Source organism: Diorhabda carinulata, chromosome 5, assembly GCF_026250575.1.
Source record: "Diorhabda carinulata isolate Delta chromosome 5, icDioCari1.1, whole genome shotgun sequence".
In the NCBI taxonomy this organism is placed as follows: Eukaryota; Metazoa; Arthropoda; class Insecta; order Coleoptera; family Chrysomelidae; genus Diorhabda; species Diorhabda carinulata.
Window position 1 is genome coordinate 12,202,670 of NC_079464.1, and position 26,103 is coordinate 12,228,772.

Here is a 26,103-nt window from a genome sequence, read left to right on the forward strand (position 1 = left end):
GAGATGTTTTTATTTATTATCACTAGTTCAGAGAACTATTGTCACATATTGGTTTCACCTATTTTTCCCATCCATTCGCCTCATGACCTACTTTCCATCGAAGCTCTTATCCCGATATCAACCATCCGCATAGTTTTGTTCAAATTAATATAGTGAATTGTTGAAACACAAATCTAATTTGAGAACAAATTACTAAACATTTTATGTTCGTTTTATCTATCTATTATAGTTTGTTTAAAAAACAAATGTAAACACCTGAAATATGGCACACCAAGAACATATTCCTCATTAAAATTCAAATGAGAAAATCAAATTTGAAAGAAGTGTGACCAAAATGTTACACTGCATCATAGAGATATCTGTCCAAAACAGACCAGTGTCCTATCACTTGTAATAATAAGCTTAATTGCCTGTTAATAATAATAAAATATACATCTGTTCAACAGCACATCTTACATAGAACTGACTTGTATTTTAAAAGTTCATTTGTAAAAACACTATTTAGCTACAGCATGTTGATAACTGTTGGAGATTTTGTAGGTGTCGCAAAATTTTCCAAAGTCGAATAGTGAGGAGAGTATGTGAAGCAGTGGCCGATTAAGCCAGACATATATAAAAATGTCTCAAAATATGCATGAAATGTCTTTGGCATTTTATCGAATAACCCTTGGACGAATAAAAAAAGTTCTACAGTTATGTTTGGTCCTTGCACATAAATTGATGAAAGTTGTTTCTCAAAAAGGAAATACAGCGTAAGAAAAGTATGTTCTTAGCAGTCTGCGATTGGTGAAATATGCTGCGAATATAAAAGTGTTTTTTTGTAGTTCCAGTAGAAATGTACCTTGACAAGTGGTCGGCGTATAAAGGAATTAACGTAATAACTGGTCGGTACTATACTCATCTCAGTGTTAATTAGAAAACTTTGTTCACCTAAGTACTGGTGCCCATGTGGAGTACATTGAATCACTGTGGGTGATTCAGAAAAACGCTGCAACAAAAAAAGACGAACCGTGCCAGTGATCGATCCGATTTTTTGATTTGAAAAAATTTACGGGGAAAAATTGATAAGTAAATCCGCAAAATTTTTTTTTCCGAATTTCGGAAAATTTTTAGCCTAGCGCGATAGACCTGATTTTTCTCAATTCAAAAATATCCGAATTTTTGGAATTGGCCCCTTTTTTGGGGGGTCTAGATGGAGCCAAAAGTCGGAATTTTCGGAGAACCTCGATTGGGGGTGTGCAACTTTTTTACGTTACACGATAGCGAAAAAATGGAAAGTACGTTTTGGGGACAAAAAAATATCCATAATCCCCCTATCAAAATTTCGGGGGGTCCGGGGGGGAAAATTCGTGGAAAAAAATTCCGAAACGGATTTGAAAATTTGGTTTTTCTGGAATTTTGATATTCAAATATGCTAGCTGGAAGCGCCTTGACATACTCTAGTCATTGGTATATATTATTACTGAATTCCCCCCATTTTGTGAGGGTGCCAGGAATCGCTAAATATTGAACCTGGAGATGCGATTTTCGCAGGATCTTCCGGATTTTGAGCGCCTATAATTGAAATAGGCTCGAAATATTTTCATCAGGACCGGCTAAGGAGGGGTTGTTAAATTTTTTTCTGCTATTTAGCTGAAAATTTCAGATAAGAGGATTTTCGGAGATGAGAAAGCCAATGTTGATATCAGTTTTACTATTAAATTCCAATAACATGGATAAAAAAATTGAAAACACCAAAAATTTTGGTTTTTGTCGTTTAAAAAATAATAAACTACTGCCGATTTTAACAAAATTCCGAATATAGAGTACATGCGTGATAAGACTTTCTATGTTCTCATCAATTTTGGAAAAAAAATTTTTTCCCCACACTTTACTCGAAGAATTTTTAGAAAATATATTTTTCTCTTTTCAACTATAAAACATTGGCAAAATGGCTCAAAAATTGGTATCCTCGTATAAAAATACGTCATGTTTCATTTTTTCAATAACACGATCCACAATATTTGAATTTTATTCGAATTAAGATTCTAAATTTTTTGTAAATTATATCCCTTGAAAAATTATATGTCCCACGTCTATGGTATAATAATATAAAAATATACAGAATCCTAAAGCACAACAATGATATTGTCTAAAAAAATATATTCTTATTTTACCCTTGAAAATAAAACAAAAAAATTTGAAATTTGAATTTAGTATAATAGTAACAATGTATACTCATAATAAATCCATTGAGCTGAAAATAATGAGTCGATTAATCATTGTGTTTTTATTTTTTTTTTAAATAAAACCAAAAAATTTTATAATTGCCACACTTTTATAATTGAGGCGTTTTATTATTATTGAATCTGAAGAATATCGGAGGTACTGTCATAGGAAAAATATATCTGCTCATATACCGATTATACAAGGCGAGTTATGACGCTCTGAATTTGAGTTTTAAAAACGGAAATTGCACTTTCGGAAGAAACCATATGATCCGATTCAAAAAATGATATGTTTTTGAGGAACTGCGACAACGAATACAGATATCCGATTATTTCCTATACATACTTTTGATGCGAAACCATATTTTCTATATTTCGGAACGAAACCGAGAAATATTCGGAATATTGTTATCCCTTTGTATAAAATTGAATAAATTCGAAACTATGAGAATTATCATGGTATCAATCGATTAAGATAGCCTCAATCTCTCTCCTCCATTCCATTGCAACTCTACATTCTCAAACATTCGTGTATTATACGTCGACGGGACAAGCAGGATTCCTGCAAAGGAATAGAGGAACTGACCTTATTGATAAAATATTTAGAGATATAAAATCCTATTGGCCACCAGAATAGAAATCTACCGTATATATCATTAAAATGTGTTTCTGTTGTTAATAAACAAGTTGCACTACACAAATTGGATTATTCTTTGGGTTTGGCGAAACAGCCTTTAGAACTCATTCTATTCGTCTTGTTTACTAAGTATGTGTTCCTCTTAGTGTTTTTCAACGGCAGTCTCGTTTCCTTCAATTTCTCTTGGGATCTCGAAGGTTTATTGGCCCGGGTTTTCGATGTGAAGGTGCCCTTGACATATTTTAATAAGTTTAAAATGTTGGCGGTTATATTTTTAAATCAGCTTCTATTGTATAAACTTTTATTAGAAAATGAAACGAATCAATCTTTTTTTACAATTTTATTTCAAGTACATTGTCTTGTGTTAATAAGTCATTTACAACAGATACTGAGAAGTTTTTTATTTTTTTGTTTAAACACGTTCCTCTCTCAATTAACATATTTATTTATTCTTAAGGCTCACTCGATCCATACACCATAAAACAATCAACCAATCATGATACTTTTAAGCGTCCAAAAGTAGTTCTATCATCATCATTATTATTACTATTTACACATGTATTACACATAACTACCGCTGAGTCCTACGAACTGCCTTTTTTATCTTTCTAGGGACTCCTGTCGCCGGTTGAGACCTACAAATAGATATAATTTATTGTCAACTGATACTATTTGTAGAAATAGCTTGTAAAGATAATTTAAAAAATACAAATAGTAACAAATTTTTTATACATCTAATGTTCTCAAAACTATGTGAAGTAGTTCTATTTTTACTGACAGAAACAAAGCTAGATATATTGTCAATCAAAGAGCCTACGCTGATAAAAGTTTAAAGAAAGTAATACCGATGGTTAAAATCTCACGGACACTCGCATGAAGATGCAATGAAACTCACTATCGCCGAAAGGGAAGGAAAGTGGGTAAGATTGGAAAATTTCACTTTTAATCGGTCCCAGTAAGAGGCCAGGTGGGTAAAAACCAATGAGCCTACAACGGACACAAAAAATCGTCCACATTGTAGTGGGTCCCTAGAGGTGGTTATAGATTATTTATCCCGAATCATGCCGAAATTGCAAGTAGGTTAAATACATTTTGAAAGAAGAACACGCCTAATAGTTGGACAGATTAATGTCAAAAACCTACCCAATAATTTTGAATCAGGATCTCTTCCATTAATATTACTACATGGATAACCAACCTCTAATAGATTAATAAATTTTCCATTGACTATAGGTTAATATCAGTTTACCATATTTCACACAGGCTACGAGAATGTTGAGGAAATTTTATCGCGGATAGAAATACCCGAGGGAGAATTGAAACAAACGTCAAACAAATTAAGGGATACAATAAATGTGTAACCAAGAACAAAACATAATGAATGTTTAGAAATTAAATTCCAAGACAACGGAGTAAATGACATAAGGATTTATCACCCAATAGTTGACTTATTAAAGAAACCGAAAAGTCTATTGAATGTAGGCCAGTCGATGCATTATTGTCAATATATAATGAATAAAATGATAATTTTCAGAAAGTATAGAAAAATTTTCAACAAGAGCCAACGTTGTAATCAATATAGTTCTAAGAAAATAATTTAAGAAAAACAGACATACTAATTACATAAAATATTAACGTAGCTATCATAAACAATGTTTACATATATTATTTAAAATTGTGACCGCTCAGATTGAACACTTTTGACTCCGTATTTTTATGGGTGGTCAGCACGCCCACATTTTATCTTCAGTTAATTACAGCTCAATACATGTTTATGAAGCATCGACTATTGTCCTCCTTTTCTTTTTGCCATGCATTTGTTTGTTTAAGTCACATATTCCTAGACTTAGTAAATTTTGTACAATCTGATCTTCCTATCCATATTTCGTTTGGTCTCCATTCTTTTAATGTTTCTTTACCATTGGGTTTATTATATCCTCGTTTTCTAGTATATTCTTAATTTCATAGTTCATAAGTCCTCTATAAACAATCCCCAACTTTCACCGGTTCATAAATTTTCATAATTATTCCCCTCTCATAAAATCCTTAGTTTTTCGTTATCCATATTTGTTAGTAATTTTTTGTTTATTGTTCTAGTACTTAAAGGTGTCATCTACTTTGAAGATGAGGTGATTATCTTTACTGTTTCTTTTTTTCAATTTCCATTTATGTTGTCTTTTTCGTCAATTTATATTCAATCATCTTTTCCACGCCTTTCTCGCCATTTTTTCTAATGTGTCTCTTTCAGTCCCTTGCTATTAAAGTTTAATCATCAGCATATGCTACTATTTGTTTCGATTTTTTAATTATACTTCCATTGATATTACATTCCCTTATCATGTCTTGCCTCACTTCAGTATTTATTTCAAATTTCTCAGATGTTATTATCCTTACCCTAGCATTTAGCATAGTCATTTTCACTAATTGTATCAACTTTTGGAGTACTAGCAGTTTTCCCATGTCCTTTATAATTATTATCCTCCTTTTCATTTGCATTCTAATGTGCTTATAGCTTTATTCGATCACTTGTTTTTAAGTATGTATGACATATACAGTTGATTTCCCTTGTCTAAAACCTTTTTGATATTCCTATATTTCTGATCTAACTACCTTTTTCAGTTTTTCTTTTATAATTATTGTTAGTATTTTATATACGATATTAAGAAAACTAATTCCTTTATAATTACTACATATGTTGGGATTTCCTTCCGTCATTATTGGTATAATCAATCCAGTAGACCACTCTTTTGATATTGTTTATGTTTCCCATACTATTTCCATGATCTTGAACATCTTATGCTTTTACTTATTTTAATAGCTCATTCACTATTTTGTTGATTATGTCATTCTATTCCTCTTCTGTCGGTTTTTCTTCATTTAATAGTAATGTACCATTATAATCTTCTTCATAGTCACTTCTTCTTCAATTGAAGATTTTTTGAAATACGGATTTGTAGTTCTTTTCTATTCTGTTTCTTTATAAGTTGATATAATTTCACATTATTTTTATTAGACATTTTTCAAGTTGTTCATATTGTCATTTATCCATTTTATTCTTTTTTTTTTCTTATTTATCTTTGTGCTCTCGTTTCTTATTTTTCTATATTTATTTGTAATTTTTTCTTATATCTTCCATACCAATGACTTTCTGCTTTGTATTTTCTATAATTTTCCCAAGCTCTTCCCAATTCTCATTAATATTATCTTTTTCTTTGCTTTTTTATTTCTTTCCTATATTCGTCATCACTCATTTTCACTTTCGGCACATTCCATTTTCTGCTTTTCATTGTTCACTATATTTATCATTAATTTAATTTTGATAATTACTAAATTATGATCAGTCTCAACACCTGTTCCTTACAACTTGTATCATCTTTGATCTATTTGATATTAGGATTTGATCTATTTGGTCGCCCGTGGTGGTTCCTGTATCATCTAGGTAATTTTATATTCTTTCTTATGTTTAATACTAGTGCTACTAATTACATATTCACTTTCCATTAACGTCTGTTGTTTTGTGTAAGGTTTGCTTCCCACATTACTTTAATACTTATCTTTTCCTATTTTTGCGTTAATATCTCCAATAATTATTAATGTATCATATTTTGTGACATCCTCTCGTACCTTAACCAGTTTTTTATTGAATTAATTTTTGTCCTCGTCTTCTACTTCCTCTGTCAGGGCATAGATATTAATTATTGTTATACTTTTTATTCTTAGATTTAATATTCTTCCATTAATAACTTCATATTCTAGTATATTTCTTACCATTCATTTGTTTATCATAAAACCAGTACCATTCTTTTCATGTTTATCTTTCCCGCTGTAAAACAAAAGTATATTATTCCATATTTAATTGTCCTATTGCTTTCCATCGTATTTCTTGAAGTATCAATATTTTGTATTATATTTCTTTTGCAATTTCTTCCATTTCTCCCATTGCCAATATCGTCTTGATATTCCACGATGCCATTCATTTGTCATACTTTTTTTTATCCATTTAGTCAAAAAACATGTTTACTTTTCATTAATCCTGAAATTTATCAAAATATTTTGAAAATTTGATTTCAATGATAGTGTTTTTAAATAGGGATACAATAATAGTGAATTCATCTAAATATCGTATACGGGGTTATGAACAGTAGGTTTTTTTTCATGATTTGTAATATGTAATCGTTATATGTGAACTATCTACTGACTTTACAGAAAACACTGAATTGTAATTTATTTTATAGTCAAATTATAATTACAATAACGACATCATACTTACGAAAATGTCACGGGTCCGTCGGTAAAATTGAATGTTGGTTTAGCATTTGCGTCATAAGGCGAGGGAAAGTTGAATCCACTTCCTGTTGGAAGCTGAAAATTTATTTATTTGTTTATATTAATGTGAGAATAAATATAATATACATTTTTCAACAACGGATATTTATAAGAAGTTTTTAAAGAACCTTCACTGTTACAATAGTTTTTATAGTTTTATAAAAAACTATTGGTGATACAGATAAGACGTTCAGAAAGTTCCAAAATACTTCAAGTTTTATAACATGAAACCTTTGGTGTTGGTTAGTTAATGTTTCTTAAAAGGGTTTTATACCCTTCTTAAAAACGTTATTATACGAGGGTTGCTACTTAAGTTTTGAGATAAAAAAGTAAAAACAAGTATTTATAATTGAATAAAGGTCGACCCACACATATCCGCTCTGTGCCGTGAAAAAGAATTTTCTCGATGCACTTATCAATATTTTCTGTGTGTACTCAATTTTATAACATGAACGATTAGTTTCTCATCGAGTTGGTTCGGGAACGACCAGTTCTTTACAATGTGAAGGACCCCAAGTTGTCACGTTGCCGTTCACAAATGAACACCCTTTTTAGTTTACTAAGAATTTCGTCAGTCGATATTTTTTATCCACTGAAGGTCAAGTTACGGTACGCCTCGGCACGGATATGTGTGGATCGACCTTAAGGCTTTATTGTTTTTCAAAATATTCTCCATTAAGATTAATACACTTTTGCATAAGTTTGAACCAATTGTCAAAGCATTTTTTCCATTCCAACTGAGGTATCTCCAAAACATTTGATTTGAATGTATCAACAGTTTCTTGAGATGTAGAAAAACGTTAACCTCTCAATTTATTATTGATCTTCGGGAATAAGCATTCATTGGGTGCTAAACAAGGGCTGTTCGATGGATGATCCATAAATTCGATTTTTTGACTGTTCAAAAACGTTTTTGTTTGAACTGATGTTTGAGAGCTCGCATTGTCTTCTGAACACTTCTGGCAAACAAGTACCATTCAGAATTGAACATTCTATGTTGCTCTAACGAAACGGTTGTGACATATAGAGTTATTCCGAAAAAAAAAAACAAGTGACCTTTTGCTTCGAAACAGGTCATGACCTGATTACCACGGAACTGGTTATTTTTCATTTCAGTGGAAATTAGCTGAAATAATCCTCATACCTATACCTAGAAAACCGACTGAAGAAGTTACTTCCTATAGACTAAATAGTTTACTTCCAATACTGGTTTAACTGTTGGAGAGGATATTAAAAACCAGGATAATACCCATTCTTAATCAAAACCGTATTATTCCAAAGCATCAATTTGGATTTCAAGAGGAACATGCTACCATTGAGCAAGTACAAAGAATAACAAATAAAATCATGCTAGATCTGGAAGATAAAAAGTACTGCTCCGGGATATTCCTCGATGTAAATCAGGCCTTTGATAAATTCTGGCACTTGGGACTACTTTACAAAATCAGAACATTCCTTTCCTTAAATTATTTCCTTATTCTCAAATCCTACCTCGAAGATTGGTATTTCATAGTTAAGTAACACAACAAATATTCAATGACACATCTCATCAACACAGATTTTCCCCAAGGTAGCGTTTCAAAGGATGAAAACTTTATTCACATTCTCTTGAAGTGTGAAAGTCAAGTAACTCCAGAGCACTACACCTGGTAGCGCTTGAAATAGAAGACGAAGATCTTTGGCAGCTACAACTTTCTAAGAGGATTGAGTTTAATAGATCAACTGAGTTCCCCAGTATAGTAGCAAGAAATGGGACACAATAGATCCATTGGGTCGCGGTGTACATGGTACCTTAATACACACATACATATATTGATTATTATGCCCTTACAAGTGATATGGAATGACTTTAACTTACTGTTGCCTGTGTTGTAACTGTCGGTGCTCCTATGTTGAATGAAGTGATAGGTGTCGTCGAAGTTCCTCCAAAATTAAATCCAGTCTTCTGAGTGGTGGTAGTGCTGCTTTGATTAGAAGCACCAAAACTAAAAATGCCATTCTTTGAAACAGAACCAGTTCCTGTTCCAGCAAACAGTTTTCCACTTTCAGTTTTTCCTGCCGCAGAAAAATTGAAATTCATTGGTTTGGTCGTCGATTGAAAATTAAAACCAATTGACTGCGTCACAGCTGGATTCGTCGAAATATTAGATCCAAAATTGAATCCTGATGGCTGCGTTATAGCAGTACTTTGTCCAAAATTGAATCCTGGTGATTTCGTCATTGCAGAGGAATTGGTATTCTGTCCAAAATTTGATTCAGATGATTTTGTAGCTGTGGTATTCTGTCCAAAACTGAACCCAGAGGATTGAGTGGTCGGTGGCTTGGTAGATGAACTGGCTGTTTGTCCAAAATTGAAAGTTGTAACTTTGTTGGTAGAGTCGGTGTTAATATTATCACTTTTGAACAGAAATGGTTTGGCTTCAGTTTTATTGATCAATGGTACTTCTGATAATTTACTACTGGAAGTGGCAAAAGTAGATTTGGCTTGTGCATTAAGTCTGTTGGTACTGCCTACGGATTAATTATAATCAATAATATATACATATTAATATAAAGTATATTTGAAATACAAGTTTAGTTGAGTTCAAAATAAAAATGACAAACCCATTGATACTTACTGATATCCGTTGGTTTACTTTGTTCAAATGCAGATGTTGTTGGAGATGTGACCTGCTTGCTAATATTCCCAAATTTGAAAGTAGGTATTGTCTCTGATTTTGTAGTAGGGATTTCTGCACTCTTTTTCTCAGTATCAAAGCTAAATGTGGGTTTAGAAACAGCAGCTTTAGTTGTTGTATCTGTATTCTTTTCTGACGGGACAACTGACTCAATGTTAGATTTTTCTATGGTACTTGAAGATACAGGACTCTTAACATCGTCTGTTGCTGTTTCTAAGGTATTAGCTTCCTTTTGTATTCCAAATGTGAATGTAGGAACGGTTGGAGTGATTGGTGCTACTTTAGGATTTGCAGAATCTGGCAATTTTGTCACACTATCTGAAGATGTAGTAGTAGGTTGAATACCAAACTTGAATTGTGCAGCTGCTATTTTATCAATGCCAAAATTGAATTTTAGTTGGGATTTTTTTTCAGTATCTTGAATGACCGGTTTGGTGCTACCTGGTTTTGCAGCTTCACAACATTGGCATTTCATCTGACTATTACTATTTCTCACCATACACATCTAAAAAGCAAAAAATATTATTGTTTAGCAAATAGCTGATTGAAAGGATTGGCTGTGAATACGCGGCCCAGCAAAAAAAATAAGCTGAAAGTGTCTGGGAATACTTTCAATCTAATTTTGGCTGATTGAAAAAAATACGTTAGCAACTATTTATTAATTACATCTCAAAGTGGTTCTATTGGATTGAGGTTAGAGATGTCAACATCAAACTATCAGTTTTGTCACTAATAATGTGGCAGAAATGCTCACTTTACTATCAAAACTTGCAAATAATTTACATAAAAGACCAATATATTGCGTGGTATTATTAAAAATAAGATAAAAGGACCACATTTTCTTGATATTCTCCAAATTTTTTACACTCATACTACAGCAGCTGTTAAGAAATAGCTTGAAACTATTTTCATTGAACCAGTAATAAATATATTGATATATTCATTAGACAGATTTATATTCACACGATTTAGTAATCGTATCAGATACATTTAAGAAAATGGAAGAAAAGGTAGACATACGGATAGAAGATCTGAGGATGGAAGTAAATATCAAGAAATGAAAGAACAACGAATAGAGTGACCACTTTTGAATAGCTACGAATTATTTTCATAGAAGACGAAAAAATAGATATAGAATGAAATAGATATACTACATGCCACCCACGATGCATAAAATTTTGTTGCATGGTGCTGAAATAATGAAAAAGTCGATCCTCCCAGTCGAAATATTGTCGGAGAAGATTAGAAGACTTTCAGGAACAATATTACAAAAGTGAGATCCGAATCAAAGAAAAAGCACCTGGAAATAAGTGACGCATCTAAGGAACCGTTAATCGAATTTTCTTGAATTTTAAATCAAAGTTTCTTTTCAAATTGAACAACTTTCGACTTTGAATCCCTAGTTTTATTATTAACAATACTCCAGTTTTTATGCTTAATTTAATTTTCAATTATGAACATTATTCAATTTAAGTATAGGGCTCCAAATACTTGTTGTAACTTGCTTTGATAAGAATAACCTATCAGAAAAATTTCAGAAATATTTATATTGCCAATAGTTTATAGTATTTTAAACACGATCTTCCCATGATCACGTTTAAAATAAATGAATATAACATTGAATATCATCACTTACTGTACACTCCCATTCATCGGCTTTCTTCTTGAAAGCAGCAACTAAATCATCAGATGGAGTTTTTGGTTTGGCAACTTTTGGAGTTTCACAAGCAGCACATTTGTCAACATCGGTTTTGTTTCGAATGAGGCAGGTGGAACATTCCCATGTGTCAACAGAAGGTTTAAATTTTGCTTCGAAGCTTGAAGACGAAGTTACCAATGCTGAGGACTTGGGATTTGGTGTCTCGCAAGCCAAGCATTTGGTTTTATCATTTGAATTTCTGATCATACAAACAGGACATTCCCACATATTATCAGGCATTTTGAATTTTTCTCCAAATGATTTAACTTGTTTGTTTTCTGTTTGTTGTTTCAGTTTTGGGGTTTCGCAAGCAACACATTTAGTTTTTTCTTTTTGATTTCTGATGAGGCAAGTGCTACATTCCCATGTTCCGGAAGCGGGTTTAAACTTGTCCATTAACGTATTTTCAATAATAGTTTGTCCGTTATTTTTCTCTTTTGTTTGTTTGATAATATTTTTGCTTTCCAGTTTGTTTAAATTTGATAAGGGTTCACTGAATTTGAAGTTATTTATAGCGACAATACTTTTGAAATTTTCAGATACAATCAGTGGATCAGAAAATTTAAACTGTGTGACAGTAATTGGTTGGTCTTTTGGCCTATATTTCTTTGTAACTGCTGATTGTGTCATATCTGGAATTTTTGGAGGGGCGGATACAATTTGATTTTCAGGCAATTTTTCTGGAACTGTAACTGTAGCAGGTATAATTAGATCAAATTTAGATAAAGTTGGTACCGAAAAATTTTGAATAGCTTCTTTTGGTTTATCAACCTTTGATACAGTAATACTTTTTTCTTTTTGTGAAATAATATCTTGAACCTTCTGTACAGAAACAATTTTATCTTGTGGTATAATAACGGTATCTAGTGTTGGAGCAACTGGCTCGTCCTGTTTTGGAGTATTCGTTGCAGAATCTTGTTTTAGAGGTACTTTATTCAAAGATGATTTTGATGAGGTAGCAATCTGCCTTACTGCTTCTGTACTACTTTGTAACTTTTGCTTCATTTTTAATAAATCCGGTACTGTAGGCACTTGCAATTCCTTATTAAATGATGACGCCGCTGAAGTTGTGTAAGGGCTAACACCAACATGTGTACCAAGTAAGCTTGTATCTAATCTCACTCTTTTGGAAGCTACTGGAATTTTCTTAGCATCATTAACGGGTGTACTATACTGTTCTAAAGTTTCTAAAATTTTTCTAGCAGTTTTACCCAAAACCATACTACAACTTTCAGCATTTTTTTTAATAGGTTTTATTCGAGCTGATCTCTTCAAGGAATTTCTCAAATCTTTAGCTCTTTTACCGAACTTGTTTCCATAAGCTGATGCACCTCCATACATTGTACTTCCACTGTAGAATGGTGATCTCACAACCATTTCTGTTGACAATGTCTGATCTATAAAATCGGGGGAACCAAATGTCGAGACATTAAAATTAGGTCTTCTTGAACTCATTGACGTATTTTGTTGTGGAGTTGCAGTTCTATCCGTGAATAGAGTACGATTTGAAATTCCTGGAGCTAAAAATAAAAAGAAATAAGTACTAAATACTGCTCAAGCAAGCATTATGAAAAATTTATACCAAGATAATAATGCTGAAGATTTTAAATGACAGAACGTGCTAAAATGGAAAAATTATTTTGACACAATTGTCTTAAACATTTTTAAAATAAATATTATTGCAGTTTGAAAATACTCCGCAGCAAAATAATTAGCTAACTAGGCCATTCAGTAACTAACATATGTAACAAAAGTTTCTGTGGCCTTCAATTTACTTCTACATAACTTGGAATCTAGATGCCATAGAAAACACATATTTTATAACGTTTCAATTTTAATATGTCATTTTAATTTTTGTCAAATTTCAAATTAGTTATGGATGGTTATCAAAAACCGACAATGTGAATATATTAAGACAGCAGAATATTGTACTTACGACTATTTATAAAACAATAAGTGAATGTGAACGAGGAATACCATGTTAAAACCTTCTAAAAAATGAGCAGTCTAAAGCTTTAACTAATGACCAGTCAAATAAACTGCTGGACAAAATTAATCCACCACTTTAATTAATCTAAATATTTACATTATAAACACAAAATAAAACTAAGTTACATTGGAATAATAATGAATTCCTACAAATTAGTCAAATATGACTTTTACATAACCTTAATTTGCCTTATTTTTTCATAAAAGTTTGTTTTTACTGGAAATGCATAAACTATCATATCTCAAAATGAAAAAAAAATCAGTAAAAAGGCGTGGGCCCTCCTCCACTTCTTATCACTGCATGCTTGATATCAAATGTTCCACAAAAGCTTGAGTAATTTTTTCCCATTCTTCAATAGCGGCCTTTACGAGTTGGTTGTGATTAGAAAAGGGCTGATTATAAATTTGAATCCTTTTTTTAGGATACATAACCGGACTGTTATGGCCACTCTATTACTTATTTTAGAAACTATTAGAAACCGTAGCGATTACAGGGTGTGTGGGAAAGTAAACAGATTATGATCATCAATGCATGACATTATATATAAGGAAATATATCTCATTAGTAGTAAATAATGCATAAAACATTGTAACCTGATTAGTAATTTAATTGTCGAAAAATTAACTCCAGCTGACTAAAAAAATATTATTTTGTAACTAACTAAATTGTTGTCTTAAAGGCAACACTACTAAGTACATAATTGATTATGATAATAATCAACATCGTAAATAACTTGAGTAAATTTAGGGTGCATAGTATTAATTTTATACAAAACCTTATAAAACACACTTTTTTAAAATCTTGTATCTTTAAACGAGCAATTCTTGTTTAAAGATATGATTCTAAAAAAGTGTTTTGGGGCGATACATTGATCTAAAAAGGATTCATATTTAGAAAGTGTGGTTTCATTTGAGTGAAATTTTTTTATTAGATAATAAAATAAAATAATTGGAAGTAAAATTAAAACAAAAAGGTGGCATTTGGGTAGTCAATCTTAAATCTCTGTACAGGCATGAGCGAATAAAACTGAGTTATTAGATCTTTCTATCAAACAATTCACCTTTTAGTCCATTTTTGCTGTTTATTTTCTAAAATTAGGCAATGGCGAACTAACCATAAGAAATTTAATAGCCATAGAATATTATTTCTAGCCTCAATCTTATTAAGTATTTGATAACAGCTAAGCGAATGGAAATTATGAGGGGATGAAAGACAGCGATACTCATACCTCTTAACAAAGATGTTGAAAAAATTAATGATGATATAGTTGCCCAACTTCTCTGGCGGTACAACATTTACTATAGCCACGCTTCAATGAAGATTAACTTGAAGGAGCAGTTGAATTTACAACAGAATTTCTAAATAGTGTCAACATTTCACACTTGCTATCACACAAACTAAATTTAAAAAAAAATGGTTAATAATTATATTGAGTAATTTAGATGTATCAGAACGACTACACAATTGTGTAAGACTCATCAACAAATCTGTGTATTCACATAATAAAGGTGAAAATTGTTGATGATAACCTTTGGCTCATCTAAGTGACAACTGGAATGCACCATGCAGCATTACCAATTTCCAGTTAGATCTGAATTTGTAATGACTGTCCATAAATCCCAAGAGCAAACTTTCGAATCTATTGGGGTTGACTCAAAGTCTAGTCCAGTTTTCATGCATGGTATGTTATATGTAGCATTTTCTAGAGTTAAGCGACCAACTAGGTTAGAAAAAGAAAACCCTTGACATTCCCACAATATAGTATGGAAGGAAGTATTAGATTAAAACCAGATTTCAACACTAAAACTGTGATGACAAAAACATTAAACTACATAATTGTAATGATGATTTTTTATTTAAATAAGCAGTTGTTATTTTTTTATTATTATGTCAGCAAGATTGAAAAATATTCATATTTCATCAGTTTGTAATTCATATTTAAATATAATTTATAAAAGCACATAATACTGAACAGAGCTCGGACATCCAGGTATTTATTGTTAAGTGATGAACCCATTAGCCTCCTATGTTGAAATATAGAGAATCACTTACCAAAAGCATAATATTTTTATAGGATTTTTTTGAAAATTTTCAAAAATACACTTTTTGAGAAAATCAAATTTTGAATTTTATTTTTCAAGCACTTCTTATCACAAAGTATGTGATGTTGTGAATAAAAAAGAGCATTTAATACAGTAAAATGATACCACTCCTATATCTCTAGCTCAGCCATTTTCAAAGTACCCCAGGGTTCCGCGAAGCACCTGTGAGGGTTCCACAAGACTTCAGAAAAATAATTAAAATACCTCTAATTATCAACACTGATCAACATTTGATATTTTTCATTGGCAAGTAGCGCCTCCCTAGTGCAAAGCCCTGAAAGTATGTCAATCAAGATAGAAGGCTCTGGATGTTCTTCTCTCATTTCCAGTAACATACTTGTGTCAGTTTCATTTTTTAGGTGGATTTTGGGAACCTTTACTTAATTCTGAAACTGTTTAAGATATTTGAAAAGAAAATTGAGATTTTCGTAATCTCTAGGACGACTTTTACACAAAATTTCATCAAATTCTGAGGGGGATCAAGTAATTATTTTATTTTATTTTAGTGTGTTTTCATATGGAATGACCCTATTAAAAAAGATGAATTGTTATTGTACATAGAATGTCCATTACACACACAGTACTTAATTAAAAATAAATTATGGAATACTGCAATATTGTGATGATAACTCACCTGGTGTATCAAAAAGGGTTCTCCTATTGGGGGAGTTATTCTGAAGTGGAGAATGTTGTTTTGAACTGCCTTCGCTTTGGCAAACATGTTCCTTACTTCCCATTCTGAGAACAGAAGAATAACCACTTGTAGATTCCTCACTATCAGAGTCTTTATGTCCATTTAAAAATTCACTACTACCAAATAATTGTACATTTATATCACTATTTATAGGGGTATTAACATTATTAAGTAACTTTCGAGACTGTAAACCAGATGAACCTGCTACTGGCTCTGGGCAATTGTAATTTTTAGTTAATAATTTTTCTTTAATTTTAGTGTCACTGGATTTAGTTGTTTCATCTTCTGGAGTCAACGTAAATTTCGCTCTTTTCATTGGAGGTTGCAAATGATCTACTTCTCCATAGTCTTCGTCGCGTCTTCTTAAAGTAGACTTAACATCGTTATCTTGTCTCCCGAACCATTTAGACAAAGGTGTATTACTGATAATAGATTTGAATTTTCCAACAAGTGACTAGAACAATACGATATTGATTATTATATATTCAACACGACCAAGTACAACAAATTCAACACACTATTTATAGTGATGAGAACGCGCGAACTTGTTTCAATTAACGCATTTTGTTATTACCTTCTCAGAATCATCCTGACCTAAATACGATGAATTATGATCGCCACTATTATTAGGATCTCTCGCCATAATTTCACTAGAATAACTGATTACAAATGAATTCAAAATTAATGCTGAATACTTTACATTTTAGCTATTTAGTAGCAACTTTCACCACACGAGGATTAAATATGGCGTAATTTTGCTGTAGTTCCAAAATAACCTTCAAGAGCGCGTTCTTTTCCATATTTTCAACTGGCATATATAAATGCTTCTCACTCATTACCGTTTTATTTCGTATAAGTCTATTCTTATCGGATTCGTTCAGCTCTTAACACCATCGAAAAAGTCTACTGTTCCTCTCTTTAGCTTGTGAGTAGCTAATGTCATCAGTCAATTAATCAGAATAAATAAAACGTCAACGGAAAAAGTTGAAACCTATGTTTGAAAATGTCAAATCAAAATGATTCATGTGTAAATTTTAAGTTATTGTTATTCTTAATTTAATCAAAATTCTGGGTATACTAATCTGTTTCATATTTGAAATTGACAACTTTGGCATCTTAAATAGATGAAAATATTGACATAAGGAATGCTACCAGAAAAGCAAAATATTATAATAAAGGATGTGATTCCATTGCTATTATAGGAGAGAAGTTGATTTTGTTACATGGCTATTTTTTCTGAGATGATATCTTTAAAAAGTAAAGGAACTATTCATTCAATATGTTCAAATTTGTTTGTTTGTTCAAATTTGTTCTAATTTGGTTTGACAAGGTTCTAATTGACCTTTTTGTGAAAAGTTGTGTTTATTTATTATACCTATGTTTATATTTTTCTCTGTTTCATCAGCTTTTATTTCTACTTGTAAAATAGTAGATTTTATGTGCAAGGGGAAAAAAGAATTTGCTTCATACCTTTTGAACCTTGTAGGTAGTAAGGTTTTTCTTCATAGTCTGTTGAAAGTACTGCCATTAGGGACGAAAATACGTACTCTCGACCGAGGTAAATGAAGAAATAGTATACTACAAAGGTGAAAAGCTGAATTTATGGCTCGTGCTGTGTAATATACTAATTTTAGTGTGACAGGGTCTCAATTCATTAATCCTAGAATACTAGTAAAATTCATAAGCTTTAGCCTGATATACTTCTCCAGGTCCTATTTATTATAAAATAAATGAAATTATGTCAAATTTCAATAAACATTTTATTTATACAGCATGTTACAATTAACTTAAAACGAATAAACATAATATTTTTAAATACAGTTTTCACATACTTCTGCCCGCTTGACTGGTCTCTTATACTAACTTGTCCGACATGTGAGACCATACCAGCACATAATCTGACGTCGGCATAGCTTAAGATATTGAGATACTCAAGCTTCACCACCACGACAAGGTCATAAACCCCGCATAAAATAGCAGGACAATGTAGAACAATACCTTTGGAGACCTTGAGATTATTCAGGTTGCATTTATTGGCAACTCTTTGACTTTTCTTTCTCCTTAAGTGACTTTTTTGTTAAAAATTAACTTAACTTTCCTGAATCTTACACGCTGGAGTTTATCTAATGATTGATTTTTTTACTAATGTGCTACCCTAGATGTTTAGCCTGAAATAAATTGCTCCAGTATGGTGGGAATACTTCAAAAAATCTAAAGTTATTCTGACGCGCTTGAGTAAATTGCAAATTTTCCATTTATGCTCACCTGCTGTAATAACCATGATATGTAAGTAGTTCATGTTAGACAGGCGCAATAAATCAAAAAATCACATGGTGAGTGAAAAAATAAAAATTTACAAAATGAATATTCTTTATTAGGTAATAATATCTCGATACTATCTACATACAAAATTCTAGCTAATACTGCAAGCATTGCTTTTATATCTGTGGTGTCTACTTGAATCTACAGCATAACAACATTGATGATTGTGACTTTTATTCTTCATTTGATTCGTATCCTTTTTTTGACAAATGCTCATGTCACTTTTGGAATTTGGCAACTCTCTGTCTTTGTCCATTTTTTTCGCATAAACGTGCATCACCTTGCCATACTCATATTTTTCTTTTTCTGGTTGAAGATTTAGTTGCAGAGATTGTTTTGGACATAGTCGTGGATATTGTGTTTCTTGGCTCAGTAGATTTTCGTGAGTATCTGATGATTGTAGTTGAGGATCTATATAATCTTCTGAATGGAGATTTTGACTAGTGGCGGAGAGTGGTGCTAGAGACATTGCGCTGTACTAAGATGAAAATATTTTAATTAATAAACAGTGGGATTCGATAAGTAAATAGTTCAAACCAGAAGTCAATATTTGTAAGAGGAAATTCTAAATAGGTGAGTGGATCATTTCTCCATACTTCTAGACTCTGACAACCAAGAGTTAAAAGCACTCATTGATGACCTGGTGGACCCGCCCAATCTAGAGGAAATATAGAAGGCCATTAAGAAGGAGAAAAGTCACAAGTCCTTCGGAAAGCATATAATCAAAGCGGACTCATTAAGGCTGGTAGATGAATGCTGGAAGAAACCATCTTAAAAGTTATGGAAACAAAATGGTGAGGAAAACACAAATGGCGGCCGAGTCGAATGTCGGCTTTGTATTTCCCTTGGAAACAAAAGATAATCAGAAGAATGTAGAAAATTACTAATCAATGATATCACCACCAATCAATGTGGATGCCGAGCTGGTCGATCGACAACAGACTAGATTTTAATACTACTCCAGATGCTTTATAAGTGCTACGAGTACAACATCTATTCTTTCCACATCATTTTTATCGATTTTAGGGCGGCGTATGACAGTGTCCAAAGACCGAAACTCTACTTGTCCTTGAATGAAATACACATACCAAAAACTTAAATTGAATTGACAAATATGATATTATCAAAAGTGGTGAGAAAAATTTACGGGGCTATCTAAGAAAATAACAACCAGGGCTAAGATGAAGAGACGCGGTCTCTGAAGAAGTTGCAAAGATTGGTGCAGCAAATTGGATGACTATCTCAACCTCAATCATAGTTTCGATATATTTTAGTCTGCATTTCGCAATCGGTCTTTCTTTTGAATACTAAAATAACTAAATATTTGACAACATTATTAATCACAACAAATTTCTTAATTTTGGATTGCCGAAAAAAATCGATAGCAGTGAACCATGAATTTTCCTAAAATAACTTATTTTTATCTCTAGAAATAGGAGTCTAAAATTTTCTCCATAAATTAAAAAACAATTAATATAGTTCAATAAAACTTTTATTAACATTTCTTTTTCCTAAAACTCCCTTGCATACCACAGTGGGTTACCACATTTCATGTTTTGTAGAATATATCGATAATGAGAAAAAAAATTGTTTTGTAAGTATACTATGAATTAAAAATTCCCAAAATCGAGACTATCAGAGTTAGAGCTTGTGTAAAGTTCTAAAAATGATATAGATTACCTCTTTTTTTTCTATAGGAATGGCAATCTTCGATGAAGTTGTACTTCTGTGTTTAAATGTACAAGGAAGTGTTACTTGCGAATTTTGTGACTTTCCATCAGATTCTGCATCTTCTAATATTAATGACCCAAAAATTTCAGCCGGATCACATCCTGATGAGTAAACTGCACCAGCTGAATTCGATCGTACCTCTAAAAGTATAGTTTGTTTTCACCTACCGTCTATAAGAGATCTTTTCATACACGAACCACATATTCCATAATAACCCGAAACTTACATTAATTGAAAGTTGGGGCCCTCTGGGAAATTGAACCTCAAAAATTGGAAACATTTTCTTATTATAAATTCCAAACGGATTCTATTTTGATAAAATTCAGCATGGTCAGTTAGTATTATTGGACAAATGTTATGAGAAAGTTTCAAAAAATAGTAATTTTTTAAGTCAATCAAATACGCACTACGAAATTTGATATAATATAATATTCTAATACCAATATTGATTCAGTTATAGATAGCGATAGCAATGAAGATTGAATAATGTATTATTAGGTATATACATCATAACCTCAATTATTGTAATTTTGTTTATTATTATTATTTATATATATATATATATATATATATATATATATCTATATATATATATATATATATATATATATATATATATATATATATATATAATATTAATTATTGTTCTTAAATAGTAAATAATTTGATACCAACAGTAATTTTGTGCTAGCTGTACAACGTACATAATGATGAGTTTCCGTTAATCTAACTTTCAAATGTGAAAATTCTTTCTAGGAATTCTTTACAGGAACTTATGAGATCATTTTCTCTTGTGCTTTTTGAATGTAAGCATCCAAGACTTCTTCGGCCTTCATTTTGCGAGAAATATCCTGGTGGACGTTCAGTTAAGCGAGGTTATTACGTTTTTCTTCAGTCATTGTGCTGCGTGGATATGTTTTAAACGACGCAAAGCTGAAAAGTTCACTTTGCATTACTGGTAGTTACAGGATAGTTGCACAACAGTTGAAGTAGTACTCTGATTTTGGTAGAAAACCTGCAAACTTATAAGCTTATTTTCGGAAATCGACCTCTACATTTGTTTACAGATGCAGCTTAACTTCCAAGATAGAATTTAACTAATGTATGCATTATTTAAATCTGGTATTAACAGGTGTTGAAGTTAATACATTTATAATAAAATCAAGAAACTGGATCTACCTATCATGCGTTTGTCCTCAGCTGCCTCCGCATGAGCATTAGATCAGTTTTTTTGTCGAGCTGTTGCTCTAGATATTTGAATTCCTTCCACCAAAATAGTCGCTTTGTTAGAATGCTCCTTGTAGGGTCAGTGCTATTGATTCGTTTTTCTTGAATGCCCTGTATCGAAGCTTCGAGCACAACCATGTTCTCGGAGTTGGAGAGCTAAGGGTAAAGTTACTCCAAGTATTTCAGCAACGACATTCTTTTTACTTCATTATATCAAACTGAACGAACAAAGGAATTTAATTTAAGCGGTGCAACTACGATGGCGGACAATTGGAAGATAGCGGGCGTTCGTCCACATAGTATTTCTCTTGCTTTGAAAGAAAGACCCAGACGAAAACACGATCGCGGTGCCGATGCCGAAGATAATCACACCACACAACTAGGCTACTGCGAATGATGATATTAAGATTGATGCTATTATTGATTGTATTAATTAATCTTCTGTAACCCTAGTTAAAGGTAGGATTTAAAGAAATCTATTTCGGCCAGACATTTCCTCCTCAATTAATCCAATTCAAATTCATTCATTATATCTACTGTATTTTTACACATCTTGGGGGAAGGCGTGCTCCGATCCGTTACTGGTCCAAAGCCCCCAGTTTAAAAAATGTAATTGATTTCTCAGTTAGAGTAATTTGTGTTCCAGCTTGACCCTCTGGGTCCTCCATGATCAATGTTGTTAACGTATTTCAATCAATCACAGTAATAATTTGAATATTAAGAATAAATTTACTAAATAAAAAAAAAGAAAAAAAAATAAACACAATATTAACTTCTATCGAGAATATTGGAAATAATTAAGAGAACACTATTTGTAGTTTTGAGATAGACAAATAAAAATAAATATTTATAGGTGGAAATGGTTTTATTGTTTTATAAAATATTTTTCATTGAGATCAATTAACTTTTGCAAGCGATTGAGCCAATTGTCGAAGAATTTTTCCCATTCCGATTGAGGTACTTCCAAAACAAGCGATTTGAACGCATCAACCGCGTTTTTCAGGTGTAGGAAAACGTTAATCTCGCAATTAATTTTTGATCTACGAGAATAAGAAGAATTAATTGGGTGCCAAATAAGGACTGTACGGTGGATGACCTATCAATTCGATGTTCTGACTGTTCAAAAACGATTTGATTGAACTGATGTCTGAGAGATCGCATTGTCTTGGTGGAGAATGATTCGTCTTCTGCGATTGGTTTCCTCGATTTTTTCTGGCAACTCTATGATGATCAGATTTGACATATCAGTGTTGTCATATCTCAAAATTTAAGTTGCACCTTCGTATTAAAATTATTCTAATATAAAATAATCTATTTCGAATAACTTATTTTGTCATTATTTATAATTATAAATAGAACTGCATTAATATGCAGATTTATCCCATCAGATCGGATCAGATTTTCCATATAATTTTTTTCGATTTCTCGGATCAAACCGTGAAAAAATTAGACTTAACCCTCTGTAATTTTTTGTTAAAATGTTATGAAAAGTACAATAGCCTGCAAATTTTGGAGATATGTGGAAAGTGAAGAAAGGATATATTTTTTTAAAATTTTTATCCATCTTGATATTCAAGTGAATTCAAAGTGTCTCTATTACCTTTTGGAGTTGGTTTTATAGGGGAACTAGCAACACTTCTCCTAGCTACGTCTTTGAATGTAATGGGATAGTAGGTCGCTATACGCCCAATCTCTTGAACTTGTCCTGCTGATTGACTTTGGGGAATAATTTTGATTGTATCGATGAGAGATTTTGAATATTTATCTTCTGATGAAGGCGACCAGTATTCTTTAGCTTGCAACCAATAAGTTTTCATTGAACCTGAAATCAAACAGGGCTTAGGGTTAAGATTATTTTTTTTAGTTTATTGAGAATACTTACCCTTTCCTTTAATTTGTATTTCCCCTCTCTCACTAACTTTGTACTTCGGTGGTAAAAGCTCCTTTGTGTATTCAGATATGTGTATTCTCATGGCTTCACTTGTAGACTCCATTCTTGACGCTGTATTGACACTATCACCGAACAAACAATATCTCGGCATTTTCAATCCAACTATACCGGCAACTACTGCACCTGAATGGACACCAACTCGTATTTTCAGATGTTGCCCTAAGAAAATAACTCATGTAGAATGATTATATTTATTTACATTTGCATTGTGTTACCAGTTGAAGGATCTTTCAAGTTGGTGATAGCTTCAACCATATCTAATGCCATGTCACATACCCTTTCCGCGTGATTACCTTCTTTTTCTGGTGCTCCACTTACAACCATATATGCATCACCAATGGTCTCCACCTGGGGCCAGCAGTACGACAAATAGTTTCGATTGTTGTGTTACCATATTGTTGTAAAATACACAAAAGTGCAGCAATTATACACATTAAATTATTCAAGTTAATTTAAATGTCAAGGAACCGATGAATATGGTTTTATTAACTCCAGTTCGAGAGACCAGATAAAAATGTTTTAGGGATGATACAAGTATTTGAATATATACGTTAGTAAATATATTAAAACATTTGCTTATTATGAAGAAGAATTCTATTAATATTACGAAACGAATCTGTTAACTAATTTTGAGTTCAAAGAAGAATTTCAAATTACAGTGTTCAATATTTGTCAAAATGAAAAACATATTTTTTTAAATCAGTGCAAAAATTACACTTCATTATGCATTTTATGCATCTTGAAACTACATAACTTGCAATAATCAGCATAATCCATGCGGTCCATATGTATGGAATAAATTCAATTTTAGTGTTATCATGTACTATGTGAAAAAATCTGAATCAAGTCGATTTTTATTCTTAGATTGACAATTTACAGTATGCAAATACTATCCCCCTCCAGTATCCCCTCGAAAATTTTTAATAAGAAAGGGATTTTAGTCCTCTGTTCAGCAATATAATTTTCAAAATTTAGCGCAATCATAAATGAGAAAATTAATTTTTAAAATGTATAATTTTGATAATGTCTCTATCATAAAACGTAAAGTGGAGATAATATTTAGAATGTATTTTTTAATGTTCTTTACAATTAAATTAAATGTTCAAAATGACCACCATTCTCTTCCTGACAATAACAGAGGCGATTTTGAAATTCTCGTACGTTTTTTAAGACCTCAGAGGTTTTGTTAATTTCTTCCGTTATCCTAACTTTTAAATCACCAATATTGTCTAGTCTATTAAAATATACTTTAGATTTTAAATAGTCAAATCGGGTGATCTAGTCGGCCATTCGATCGTTCCACGTCTTCCAATAACCTCGAGACAGCGTGTTTAGTTGTTTTTCTGAGTTCAATCGTGATCGCACTTCGCTACAGAGTGAATTTCAGGGCCTGTGCACTGGAATATGAGAAGTTCAGGACGATTTTTAACGCTTCTATGTAGCCGGTTTACATCTAAAAGCATACTTTTTGGTGTTTTATTTTTGAATGTTTGTCAATCTAGATTCTGAAACTAATTTGCAATCATGCATCGAGAAACTACCAAGATTATTGAATGAACGACGTCCATCTTGCAAAGGTGTATAAAATCTTTGCAAATGTGTTTGATATTGTTTGTTTATTAGCTAGTTATTATTTGTTGCGAATTGTGCTGTCGTGTTTACTTACTCAATATGAGTAAACGAGTAAAGGCCTGCTGTGTACCAGGATGCACGAATAAGCAAGCGATAAGGTGAGAGTAATATTTACTATTTATCAACATAAAAATATTTAAATTGAAATCAAGTTCATATCTATACGAGAATAACTCTTTTCTTCCTAACTTCATTAATTTGTATTTAGGAAATCATTTTGTTGAATGGTTAAATATGTTGAATTATTTTATCCTTATTTTACCTTTTTGTAGACATTCCATGCCTACGAATGAAGACGTTTGCAGAATTTGGTTGCAAAGAATAAATAACCCCAAGTTAATGCTTGCAGATACAGTATTATCATCACATAGAATATGTGATATTCATTTTGAACCAATTTGTAGAAACCCCAATGGCAGGTTAAAAAAACTTTCACTCACAACTCTACATTTTCCTGGTAAGAACTTATATTTATTATGACAATAAACTTCTTATGAATCCTAGTGAAAAGTTATGTAGAGGAAAAAAATTGCTATTTCCTCCAATAGTCAATGTCCCAATTTATAAACCATTCAATAGAAGCTCAAAATATACAGGATTAGACCTTGTCACTCCTTATGTGGCAGGTTCAGTAACGAAGGAATTATTTAAAAGTCTCAAATGCCACTTGTGTAAAAATATAATATTGTCAAACGAATTAATTGAGGCAAATTCATTAATATATTCTAGGGAACATAAAAAAAAATGTTTTATGTGCGTCTTAAGCAAAATTCTGTGATATTTTTAAAAGTTTTTCTGATAAAATTTTCGAAAGATTGCCCCAGTTAATCAATTCGTTAGGCATAGAAAAACAAATATTTCGTTCGGAGGATTTGACAGCCATTTCCTCAATATTTTGTTCAGATCA

The 26,103-nt window shown here is 31.9% G+C and overlaps 2 protein-coding genes across 2 annotated transcripts in view; both read right to left on the reverse strand.

Moving 5' to 3' along the window:
- Positions 1-3,169: 3,169 nt before the first annotated feature.
- LOC130893952 (nuclear pore complex protein Nup153) lies at positions 3,170-17,170 on the reverse strand. Its single transcript, XM_057800412.1, has 7 exons — positions 16,908-17,170; positions 16,274-16,787; positions 11,485-13,067; positions 9,789-10,353; positions 9,029-9,681; positions 7,115-7,206; positions 3,170-3,479 (listed from the first exon to the last, which is right to left on the reverse strand). Exons 1-7 carry the CDS (start codon positions 16,974-16,976, stop codon positions 3,416-3,418), a joined length of 3,540 nt encoding a protein of 1,179 aa, XP_057656395.1. The 5' UTR covers positions 16,977-17,170; the 3' UTR covers positions 3,170-3,415.
- Positions 17,171-18,666: 1,496 nt separating this feature from the next.
- Positions 18,667-26,103, reverse strand: part of LOC130894055 (soluble guanylate cyclase 88E) — a 30,417-nt gene continuing 22,980 nt past the window's right edge. The window contains exons 10-14 of the mRNA XM_057800599.1: positions 23,780-23,912; positions 23,496-23,723; positions 23,214-23,435; positions 20,336-20,526; positions 18,667-19,133 (exon numbers count right to left, since the gene is read on the reverse strand). Of these exons, the coding sequence (XP_057656582.1) occupies positions 18,747-19,133; positions 20,336-20,526; positions 23,214-23,435; positions 23,496-23,723; positions 23,780-23,912 (1,161 nt within the window). The 3' untranslated portion in view covers positions 18,667-18,746. The remainder of the gene's footprint in view (positions 19,134-20,335; positions 20,527-23,213; positions 23,436-23,495; positions 23,724-23,779; positions 23,913-26,103) is intronic.